This window comes from Rutidosis leptorrhynchoides, chromosome 1 (genome assembly GCF_046630445.1).
Source record: "Rutidosis leptorrhynchoides isolate AG116_Rl617_1_P2 chromosome 1, CSIRO_AGI_Rlap_v1, whole genome shotgun sequence".
NCBI lineage: Eukaryota > Viridiplantae > Streptophyta > Magnoliopsida > Asterales > Asteraceae > Rutidosis > Rutidosis leptorrhynchoides.
The window spans coordinates 159,847,403-159,860,336 of record NC_092333.1 but is presented as its reverse complement, the minus strand read 5'-3'; the positions used below and the strand labels follow the sequence as shown (position 1 = coordinate 159,860,336).

The 12,934-nt window shown below is 34.5% G+C and overlaps 1 protein-coding gene across 1 annotated transcript; it reads right to left on the bottom strand.

Annotated features, from left to right (window-relative positions):
- Positions 1-479: 479 nt before the first annotated feature.
- LOC139866555 (protein transport protein SEC23 D-like) lies at positions 480-5,995 on the bottom strand. Its single transcript, XM_071854822.1, has 14 exons — positions 5,549-5,995; positions 5,041-5,106; positions 4,731-4,784; positions 4,472-4,644; positions 4,202-4,385; positions 3,961-4,106; positions 3,710-3,864; positions 3,527-3,608; positions 3,318-3,433; positions 3,089-3,187; positions 1,689-1,812; positions 1,323-1,600; positions 1,030-1,244; positions 480-963 (listed from the first exon to the last, which is right to left on the bottom strand). Exons 1-14 carry the CDS (start codon positions 5,874-5,876, stop codon positions 752-754), a joined length of 2,232 nt encoding a protein of 743 aa, XP_071710923.1. The 5' UTR covers positions 5,877-5,995; the 3' UTR covers positions 480-751.
- Positions 5,996-12,934: the final 6,939 nt, after the last annotated feature.

Genomic DNA, 12,934 nt, shown 5'->3' with positions numbered 1-12,934 from the left:
TCTATTTGTATGATTTCGTATTAAATGAAAAGGTCGGAATAAAACTTATTGTGGTAAGGTTTTATCACGATCACAGAGTTACCATTTATTGTGGTTAAGTCGTTTACATTCGGGTAAAAGGATGACATTTTTGCTAGAGAGGAACAACTCCTTTTACCTCAATAGAGAAATAACTGTTTGCATGTTACCTCATAACAGGCCACAATGGCATTTGTTAGATTGATTATTCTTGTTGTAATCACCATTGATGTAAATAGTAAACAGCTTTGTATCCTTGAGACAAAACCTGTCTATGAAAGGGACGAGTTGAAAACAGCCAGAAAGTATTCATGCTGAGCTGCGTACATTAGAATATGAGGATTATGCGGTCAGATTATTCGTCCTCCCGGGTAACCCGAAAAAAAAAAAAAAAAAAAAAAAAAAACCCTTCTACTTTCTACACTTGCTAATTGCCAGCATATAAATAACTCAATCTGATGCAATTATTAAAATAAAACCTATTTAAAGTTATTGAAGTATTGAACTAGTCATCCCACAACATAAACAATGTGTATAATTTTGATTATGATCTGTAAGTACTAAGCACAGGACAGGGCAGTTGTTAATTCTCCCTTATTACACAAAAACTGTCTCAACAAACATACCTGCAAAAATGCTATCTTTAAAATGATTCTGAAAAACAACTCAGTAAGATTAGTCACATAGGGCTCTGGTTCCTTGTTAGGTGTACTACAACCCCTGTACAACTCTTCTATTTCATGTATTCTAGAACACTCTGACTAATCTCCTCAAGAAACGAAACGAAACCCATAACGTTTGCAAATCCGCCTCCATTAACATCCTGTTCTTCAATTAGATAATCTTCAAACACTGTGGCATCTTCTTGAACCCCTCTAATAAACATCAATCTAGGAGTTATGCTTCTTTCTTGCTTCAGTTTATTTATTGTTGTTCTCAACAAACCTAAAACCAAATATCAGTATCAGCTTATTTAGAAAAAAAGAAAAAAGAAAAAGACAAATGACTTACAGTCATGTGGTGGAGGATAAGGAAGTGTAGGATCAGCTGTAGAGGAATAATACACAATGAGGGTCGTGAACGCATCGAGGAAAAATATAGGACTTTCACTTGTCAGCAATGCAGCACGGCTCAATGAATGGCGAGGGTATGCCAGTTTATCGGGAGTTGCATATGATGTCAGCAGAGGATATATTGCACGGTGAAGTGAACTCGGTTCAAGGCCACTAATATTGGTAAAAAAAACTTCAAATGATGTATATTATTATAAAATGTCAACAAAATGCATATTAAATTCAACATACCTGAACAAGCATTGAAGGTATATACGATAATCAGGGTGAATGCCTTCTTCATGGAAACGTAAAAGAGGGTTTCGAAGCAAAGCAAATGTTAAACGAGGTAAAAGCTGTAATTGGGGACACTGAGAGAACGTGACATCAATAAGTGACCCCGTCGAGCTTCCAAATTCATTAGGAGCATTTTTGCATGATTCATTATATTGAGCTGTAAGGATCACGAGCCAATCGTGTAGTAACATCCTACCTTCTCTAATTCCTTCAGTCAGTGATGATAATATGACCTATGAAAGACGCGCATGTTAGGGTTAGAGATAATAGCGTCCTAACATGCACATCGAAATTCAAAATGAGGAATATATTATATTTTACCTTGTGAACAAGTATTGAAAGAACAACTTCAGGATCAACACTGTCATATAACTCGTTGAAGTTACGAGCAACTCCAAATTGCATCGTTCGGATTCTAAGCCGCCTTTTAAGGGTATACTTCATTCTGTGAATACACATTACGTTTTGTATAAACATACATGATCATAATCTTGTTCCTGTTCACTACCACATGATCAGTTTATAATGCCGCCACCACCCCCCCACCCCCCACCCCCCACCCCCAACCAAACGAATTAACATACCCTTCATCCCAAAAAACAAAAAAAAAAAGTCATGTTTGACTTTTTGTTGTAGTTAAGATATACTCCGTAGTAATGAATTGTCTAATTTGACCTTTCATTGGTAAACAGGAATGGAAAAATGTCCAAGGAGGCTTTCGCGGCATTTGACAAAATGATGACGAGTATGGTCGAGGAGAGCGAACCGGTTAATGCTTCTCTTATTAATCCTCGACAGATCCCTTGTACGCCGATTAAAAATAAAAATCAACAAAAGAAGAAAAAATTGGTTCAAGGCACCGAGATGGAAGAATTCGACGTTTTAATCAAAGATATTTAAGCTCGTTTGTTCTCGGCATCGCGTCTCCTAGTGTCTTTTTCGTTTTTTTGCATTGATGAATTTGTTAGTTTGTTGAAAGCGCTGGGTTTTTTCCGGTTAGTTTTTTAGTTTCATTATGATCAAGATGGCTCGGTATAGATAGTTTGTTAGTGAGCCTCATCGTGGTTTCTCTCGTTGTATCTTTGTTGAAGACGTTTTCTATTTGAAAACATTTTCTGTATTTATATAAGCTTTCGTTATTTTTGCCAAAAAAAAAAAAAAATTAATGTAGTTATAAAGAGTAGCAAATAAATTAATTGATATATTTAAAGTTATATTTTCCAAAATTAAAGGGGACATAATTGGAACTTTAATGATATATAATGGTTATTTAGAGAAAGGGACGATAATTTTGGGACAAACAAATATAGAAAGGTGAACAGTTTTTTTTTTTTTTGACGGAGTGAGTATTTATTAGTGGAAAAAATGGATATCTAGTCTTTGGCTATATTTGACAAAATTATGCAGATAGTCCATATGGTTTGTTCAAATTTGTGGATATAGTCCCTAAATGTTGTTTTTTGCGCAGGTAGTCCTCATGGTTTGCATGTTTTGCACGGATAGTCCCTCCAGCTAACGATTGTTAAAATTTTTCATTAACTCCTGTCACATACTCACATGCACACGTATATTTTAGCCGCGTGTGCATAACATCTGAGGAGAGTCCACGAAAGTTTTTAACAATTGTTAGACGGAGGGACTACCCGTTCAAAAAATGCAAACCATGAGGACTACAAGCGCAAAAATAAAGTTTTGAGAAGTCATTGTACAGATACACATACCTGCTCGTCTGACCAGATCCAGTAGTTGAATGTTCCTCTGGGGGTACAAGGACGGTATACTGGAAAGCCAATTGTATCATGGGAAGCTCAGAAGTGTTTCTGCATCATAAATGTAAATGAACCTCAACAAATCAGGCTTCGAGTTTTCAGAAGATGGGCACAATAAAATCAAGGAAATTTGTTACTAAATATATGATACTAAAAAGACATAATAGAGTATTATGCTTACTTGGAAAATCCAGTGTGGTTTGCAAAATCAAAGTCGTAAGCATATGTAGCATACGAGTCGCAACAGATAACGTGTTGAACATTTTCATACTGTGGATCAGGGAAGAAATGACCATACTACATTCAAAGTTAATGTATGTATCAGAAGGATAATCAAAGCAGAATGATATAGTAGTTCAACAGTATGTTGGATGTTGAATGGCTACTCACAGAATTTCCAGGTTTGAATTCAGTGGATGTTCTCAACCGCATGACACAATTAAAGGCGTATGGACGACTTAACATTCGATACCTGCAAAAGAAGTGATTTTTCTTGATTAAACTAAACATATACCTTATAAGCCATTCATTTGATTTTTGATTTTAAAGTTATTTAAGGTTTCTGTTACTTACATGTCTTGAGGAAGTGTTGAATCGTCAGTATTTGGGTAGAAAAACAATGAGCCTCCACTATCAATACTAAGAAACTTCAAGGATGCCAAGTCTGTGTACTCATTTGTAACAGCAAGAATGTCAATGCAAACACCTGCTTGAACAGCGACAGCAGCCTGTATAATATACATGAATACATGCGTTTACTATATACATATCACCTAAAGAGCATGTATCAGTAACCAAGATCTAGACTTTAAAAAATTTAGTACCAAATCTTTGTAAAATGGTGTCTGTTCAGGGAGTAATGCCAGCTCAGCATCCTCTCCTCTGCTAGCATATTGCTCACCATATCTTCTTGTATCCAACTGCCCAGGTCCATAATCAGGCGGTCCCGATAGAAAAGCAAAGATCCTTGCTGCAAATGATTCATTTCAAATGTAATAATTTATGGCCAATTCCTTAAAAAGTTATAATTTTTTTGGTAAGGTATTAGCAATGTAGACATTAAACCTAATGCAAAAGTGTTGCCGTGTTCGGAACCAAGGTAAGAGATAAGTGACTCCATTGCCAGCCCAAAACCTCGACCTCCAAGCATAACTCTATCCAATCCCTGTGCGCCACCTGTACCACCCCACGATGATGTTGGCCTTAATGTTTCAAGTGCAGATGCAATTCGATCCTTACAGGTTTCTACCTATATAGTAAAGATAATAAGCATTGAACACCACATATTTTGCAAATAGATCCATCAAATCGAAGCATAAAATGCTAAGAACTAACGGGAGCCAAAAAGGAAAACAATGGCATGGCATCTTCAAGCTCCATTGGTAGGGTTCCATCTGAGTCCTCGGGTAAGAAAACATTTTTAACTACAGGAATAGGTCCTTGCACATCATACAAACCTAACTTGTGGCTGAATGTAGCAAGCCCAAAAAGAGACCCAGGCGCAAGAGCTACAACCAAAATTAGATTTTAGCACTCATTTCTCATCGAAACATTTTCGCGTTAAGCTCTAAATAACATAAAAAGATACACCAACCTTCCAAAGCCGCTAACAAAGCACTTTTCGTAAGTTCTAAAAACTCTTCTGAGGCTGGAAAAAAGTAAGTGAATATTAGTTAAATACATGCACAAGCATATCTCAGTGAACTTAAAATATGACACACACATCAATGATACTGAGTTTACGGAAAAAAGTGACATGAATAGTTTCAACTAACAACCATTTTATGCATATAATATACTTGTTGGATGATGCATATCATCTTTTCAGCCCATGGTTAAAACATGTCCAGATGATAAACATAAACAGTTTAAATAATTAGCAAAGTCATACATCTAAAACTTACATGCCAAATCAATAGCAGCAACATAAACAGGCCGTGCCTGCATATCCTCCTCCTCGGAACCTTCAACTACAGCATAGCAATAGTTCAGCAATACACACATGAAAATCAAAATCTACATTAGAAAAAAAAAAAAAACTTAAATACTGCTGAAACACAAACATTAAGACATACCAAGAACAAAAAAAAAAAAAAAAAAAAAAATACAATTCATACATTAGCCCAATATTGCACTAGCATACATACGAATACTCGAATCTTTATCTAAAGCATACTCAAACACTTGAACTTCACATTTAAATTAGAGATAATATAGCAGAACAAAACCTATAGAAATGCATTTCTTCACTTATCTATAGCACGGTTTTTGAAAGCGATCGTTTTAAACAATTATAGTTTTAAGTCATAATTAAATGATCAAAGCCAGATGCAATGTGACATGTATTAATGTTTCATAGATAATAATAAACTTTTATGCGTGAACATTAGAGTAAAAGAGAGTGATAATTACGAGGCAATTCGAGATCGATGAAGGAAGACATGATCTCAGGAGGTGAATCGGAGCTCGAAAACCGTGAAATTGTTTCAGACGAAAGGCCATTTAGGGTTCCACAAAGGGCGCAACTCCACGCCCACTGCTCTTGATCACAGTAGGTATTATAGTACGCCCAACAATTCTCACACCTAGGGATTAAATCGCCACCGGATCCGTACACCGGCGAATTACCGTTTTCATCTTTTGATGCGAACGGCGTCACAGTTACTCCCCATGGCAATCCAGACGATTCCTGCGCGTCCGGTTCCGACGGAAACCGTAATACCGTCGCACGTACCGCCATTATTGGAGATAGAATGTAATTAGGGTTTTGATTTTGTGTTTGTAGGGGTTCCGATTGGAACGGAGAAGATGACGGGGTGTACGATTGCGAAATGTGTGTTTCTACTCCGGCTCTTGTTAGCAGCTTTTCTGGGGTTGACGTGATACGTATGATCAACCAATGGGTTTGTGACACGTCAGGTTTTCGGTTGACTTAACACGTTGGATGGGTCGGGCATGGACAGATGAGTTCGGGTTTCACTAGTTTTAGCTCCTAAAGAACGCAGCTTTTATCGAGCCACTAGAGTTCGAGTTTAACGAGTTTGAACTCGAGTCGAGTTTGAACTCGAGTCGAGTCAGAATAAAAAAAATTGTTTGATTAGTTTCATTTGCCGAATATAAAAAAAGTTACTATTCGACTCGACTCACTCGAAAGCTTGTTTAATATCGAGCTTATATGGCTCCAATCGTTCATATGTTCGTTTATGTTTAAACACGATTCGAACTTCACAAACTGAGCTAAATGAGCCAAGTTACACGAAACATGCAGAAAAAGCAATATTACAACATGCAAAAAGATTCAAATTCAAGATCACATGGATAAAATAGCTCGTATACAACATGGATAAATTACTTATATTTTTATCACTAACCTATAAGAAGTTTATATTATAATCTTGGTATTAATATTAAGGGATATTAGCTCGTACACATTATTTTTCAAAATTTAATTACAATTTACACTTTTTAAAAAAATTGTCAGCAAAATTAAACTAAAATATATAATGAAGTATTAATATTAAGGGATATTAGCTCCTACACATTAATTTTCAAAATTTAATTACAATTTACACTTTTTAAAAATATTGTCAGCCAAATTAAACTAAAATATATAATGAAGTATTTACGAAAGATGATCCTTTCAATTTAAGAAGAAGAATTGGAAGCAAAATAAAACTAAATAATACATAATACATCTACTTCATTTCCCGTCTTCCTAACATAAAAATAACATAAAAATGAAACACCAAATATATAATGGAGTATTTACGAAAGGTTAATGATTAATTATGGTTCGTTAGATTTTAAATTAAATCAGTTATACTTTTCAATAGCTAATGAAAGTATAATAAACAGCAAACACGTAATTAAAAGTCATGAGAATAATTAAAACAATTATTGTCAATATTTACGAGAACATGGCGGGGTGCATGATTAGCTTTGGTTATTATCGCATGTCAGAGGCGGGGCTAAGAATTTTAAATTAAGAGAGGCTTGACTAATTTATTTATACTATAAAGAATTTCAATAAATATTATATGTTCTAATAAATAACTTTTTCTTTATTTCTTTCTTTCTTATGATTTCTTTCTTATTATTTGTAAATGTAAGTATATCAAATAGAAACATAGTTAATTTCTCATTTCCTTTAGTTTTCTTTTCATTTCCAGAATGCTTCCTTTCATTTTCTCAATGTTTCCTTTCATTTCCTTCAGACAAAAGATTCACAAATGTAATATGCTTTTTTATGTAATTGATCCGACGATCGGGTGTTTTGGTACTTCGCTATACAAACACAACTTGCCGTGTAAATTTATCAAACCAAAAAAATGAGTACACCCGAAAAATCAAAAGCACTTACTGTCAAATACCAGAAGAAACATCAAAGAGCATGATGGCAAACTTAAGATCAACAGTTTGAAAACTTGATCTTCCGCTAGTGGCACCAGTGGTACCGGGGGTTTTAAAAAGTTCATGAAATGCATTGGGGTGTTTTCGATCACCACAAGTCCTCGAAGTTATCAATTACCGTGAAAGGACTTGATGGTCGTTGGTGCATGTTTCGTCAACACGAGAGTTGGATTAAGTTTTTGCTCTCAGCTAGAGTGATGGTCAGGTCGTGGTTGTTCCACCAGCAGGAGATATGGTTCTTCTAGCATTGGCTCAAATAAAAGCCCCAACATGGCTTAAATACAGCTTTCGTGCAACTTTCAAAGCTGATTTAGAGCAACTTTTTTGTGAAAAAAAAAGGATAAAAAAAGAAGTTGAGACAGAATCGAAACTGAGAAATAGACAACACCAACATAGAGAACAAAATATCCACTCCAAACCCTTCTTTAAAAATATGAGAAACTGTTGAGTCCCCAGAGTAATTAAGGATTTAATTATGACAATACAGAATTTATTTGCACTAAAATGTAATGTGCAGCCAGCACAAGTTTGTTTATGTATAGACAACAAATATTGCTGTGTCGAGTGTCTAGTATGCTGCATAGTCTACCAGCACAAGGTAGACAGTATTCTTCGAATCAGCACATGATGTGTACCCAGCAATTCAAGAATATCAAGTGACTCAGCATAGAAGAACCAGCATGGCTGGAAAGTAGCATACAACACAAGACAGCTATGCTCCATTACAAGCATAGTAGTTTCCTAAGTGGTCTACAATCAATTGTACTATTCTACAGAAGTCGAAGACAAAGTTGAACAGAAAAGGACACGCGTCGGCGGCTGACAAGTGTGTTGGTTAGTGATCCAATATTAATATTCAAATGTTAACCACTTTGTTTTGATGATGACACCAAGTCTTGTGTGCTTAAACCACGTATTGAACAACACAAGTTCACAAGCCTACACTATCTCTAGCAAAAGACCAATACATAAATGATTAATTTAGTAAAAACTGATATGCGGCTGCACCACGGTCGACCGCGGGTCTGATCGTAGATGTCCTGTTCCAACGGCTGCACCATTTTACAAAACTGTTGATCTACGGTCAACCTCACGGCCGACCGTGGATCGACCGCAGTTTTCTCTGTAACCAAATTCATCCACTTTAAGTTAGACCACTTTGAGTCATCTATAATTTACAAAACCTTTTTAAACGTACCTATAATAGTTGCCTTCTTTGATTTCAAAAGAGTTTTGAACCAAAAGATGTTAATCTTGATTAATCACACCTAATGACACATTAATGATGATTTAACTTGAAATAAGATTAAACACACAAGTGTTATATCTTTTTATCTTATTACATAGTGTCATTTAAACATACTAATAATGGTCATTAAAGTCTCAATTAAAGAGGTGCTCTCCCATTAGTTTTAAGTACCATTGTATGTATGTAAATGTAATTAGCTCAAGCTAGTCAAGGTTGTAACAATGATCATTAAGTTTCAACTAGATTCAAACTAGTTCATTTGAGATGTAACAATGTTCCAAAGAGCAAGACACTTCCATCAAAGAAAAGACAAGTTGGTGAAGATATGAGTATGAAGTTTGGAATGTAGTGATGTATCTTTGTGATTAGTGCGACTAGTCAAAGTGTTCTCAAACTAGTTCAATGGAGTTGTAACAAGGTTCCAATGGGCAAGATACTTCCATCAAAGATGAAGACGAGGGTTTAAAGATGTGGGTAATGAAGTTTGGATGCTAGTGGTTTGTCAAGGGACAAAAATCTGCATTTACCTTATTAGGAAATCAATGACAATGGTCAAGGACATTGGACTTTCCTCTTTAGCTAGCACATGTCAACCTTCATGCATATGTCCAAGATCAAAGGGGTAATGGAGTTAACTTCTAAGTGTATTAAGCATCTTTTGAAAGCTTTATATTGGGTAAAGAAACCAAAAATTCAAAGAAAAAGGAGCTCAAACGGATATATTGAAAAGCTGTCCAGTAGGAGCAAGGTGGAAGCACGACTGACCGTGGAGGCAGCCGTGTACCATCTGAGAGAATTTTTTCTTTACTATAAATGCCAAAATTTGCCAAACTTGAAGACCACCTCTTTCCAACATTCTTTCAAAGTCATATCTACTGATCTCCCAAGCCTCAGCACATATCAATGGAGAGATTATAAGAGAGAAAGAGAGATTCTACTTACACTAAGTAGAATTGAAATGTAAACTTTGTACTTATCATTTGTATCTTTAAGTTTACTTTGTAAGACACATCCTTAGGGGGTCAAGGAAGTTAGATAGTTCTTATGATAGGAAACACCATCTTACTTAATGATTCAACTTCCTTAAAGGGATCTAGGAAGTTTATCAATTCCATTGGGAATTAAGTTGGTGTGACCTATTGAAGAACTATGAGTGATTGTAAGTTTAGCTATAAGTTTACTTGTAAGCTACCTTCTTAAAGAGATCTAGAAGGTAGTTGTGATTTCACTAGGCTAGAGCATTAGGATCTTGTGGTAAGAGCATTTAGTGTTTGTGAATTCTTCAAAAGGACGTAAGGGTTCATAAGTAGCGGCTTATCGAGGAGCTAGTGTTGTATCCGGACACTCCTCCGGGTTTGGGGTATCATAGTGAAGAAAACTCTCAATTCGTAGATTTGGGGAGTGGATTAAGATGTATTAGTTAACATCTACCCGAACCACTATAAATCCTTGTGTTTGTGCACTTACATTCTTTACATACTTGCATTAACAAACACAAACGCTTCCACGCTTAAAACTTATGTTTTGGTTGTTAAAGATTTCGAAAAAGTTTTAAGAAACCATTAAGTAACTATTCACCCCCCTCTAGTTACTTACAAAGTGACCTTACAAGATCACGTGGAAATGCAGAAGTTTAACGCATGTGCAGACATGTGTTATACTTTGTCAATGCCTAGGGAACACAACATTCTATTTGTTTAAACAAATAGTGGTGCCAAACCGAATTGGAGTGTTCTTGCCAATAGCTACCTAAGAGGAAAGAAGGGAGCACGCTCTCTGACATATTTGTCCCCACAAGTACAGACATCCTATGTACCAGTGGACAATAGAACAATTACACGATTAATAGGACCACTATAAATTGGTGTATCCATTATTGTAACAACGGGTGGTGTGGGTTTATTTATTTAGAGTCCAGAACATGTAATAGCTTTAAGAATATCCTCAATAGCTATAACTAGGTAAATCTGTATTAACCAACTAACATTCCGCCAAGGATAGTTGTAATTCTTTGTGAGTCAATCAATAAAGAATAAACCATTCAAAACTTACCTTTGACTCTATTTAATTTACTTGTTTGAATACTAAACTGTCTTAACTGTTAAGTTAATTTAAAAATTGTATTCCCCCTACAATACTCATGTTGTTTATCACGGGACCAACAACTGGTATCAGAGCATCAGTCTTGATAATTTAATATCTTAGATCTGAAATCTCACATGGCTGCATATTCAAATACAGCTTACCTTGAAAATGGCTGATCCAATAGACCACTCAAATTTGATGAAGATGAGTATGAAACTTGGAAGGCAAGGTTCATGCTTCACCTTGAGTCTATTGACCCACTCATGCCTGGCATTGCCACAGATGGTCCATTTATCCCAACTGAGACTATTGATAGTGTTTCAGCTACTGCTGACACTCCTGCCATTCTTGGCAGAGAAGTTATTCTCACTCCAGCAAAATGGGATGCTGAGGACAAACGTCATGTTGGACTTGACCCTAAGATCAGAACCCCGTTAGCTATAACATTACCTAACCATTTGTTTAAACTGATTAAAGGAAAGCTGAATGCTAAGCTTACTATCTTGATGTTACCTATGAGGGCATGGATGAGGTTGGGCAGAACAAGATTATTGCTCTGAAAAGAGAGTATGAGATGTTCTTTGCCTATAAGAGTGAGACCCTTAAGCAAATCTTCATTAGGTTTAACTCCTTAGTTGCTGACCTGACTAACCTAACCTTATAAAACTTAAAAACACTTGACTAACCTAACCTTATTACTACAACTAACTTAAAATTATAATCGCAAATTGAGATTACTAATTGGAATGATAATTGATACATAGGTAAAAGTCGTCTAAAAATATTAAAGCTTACAGGAAAAACTAAATCCCAAATGGAAATAACTTAAAAAGAAACTAAAACTTAAAAAGGCGTCGCAAAATTCTAAAGCACTTAAATCTTAGTCTAAAGAAAAAGCACTTAAGAAATTCTACGGCAAAGCCTAAAAATCTAGAAGTAAAAATAACTATGGCAAAAACTAGGTTTAAATCTAAATATGAGCTAAAAATACAAATATTACGCTAAAACGATTAAAAAGGGACAAAATATAAAAATATACAAAAAGTTGTAAAAAGTATAAATTTTATAAAAATATTATTTTTATATTAATTATTTATTAAAACTATTAATTTTACAATTTAATTAAACTAATTTAACTAAAATATAAATTAAATAAAAAGTAAAACTAATTATAATAATAATAAGTAATTAGGGTTAATAATAATAATAATTAATAATTACTCCGTATTTAATGCGAATTAGGGTTTCAGTCACGGGTATCAGGGCTGCTCCGCGAGTCGCGGTATTCGAGGCTGCAAACTCCGCGAGTCGCGGGGTTCCAATTTTCAACTCAGGTACAGTTTAAAATTAGACGCGTTTTTTTTTTATTTTTTATATTTTTTTCTGTTTTCTGTTTTAAAATCTAAAATATTTATATAATAAAAACTTATATTTTAAAACTAAAATAAAAATAGAAAAAATATCTTAAAAATAGATTTATATATGTTTTTTTTACGGTTTTTGTTTTTATGTTTTAAATAAAAACAAAATACTTAAATAAAACTTATATTTTTATAAAATAAAAATAAAGAAACTTTATAAAACTTAAATATTTAATAAAATCTTAAAAATATATAAATTTTTGTTTTTCTTTTTATATTTTCGAATATTTAAAACGTATTTTTACAAAAGTGAATTTTAATAAAAGTAAACTAAAAAAAAAATCTTTTTTTTTTGTAGCGTTGCGCTTCCGGCTTTTAAGCTAGATTGTCCCCGGCAGCGGCGCCAAAAATAACTTGCTGTCAAAGCTAAGGGGTATAAAATACTATTAAATTTTAGCAGAAAATGCTATTAAATACGATACAATTTTACACAAGATATTTATTTATTTATAGAATGGATATACTTAAACCTTGCTACAACACTTATAGGCAATGTACCTAATCGTACAGTAGTGTAGTTTTTAGTAAGTCCGGTTCGTTCCACAGGGAAAATCTTTAAACAAAGTTTAACGCTATATTAGTTTACTTTTATAAAAATACAAATATATATATAAGTAATATTATTATTATAAA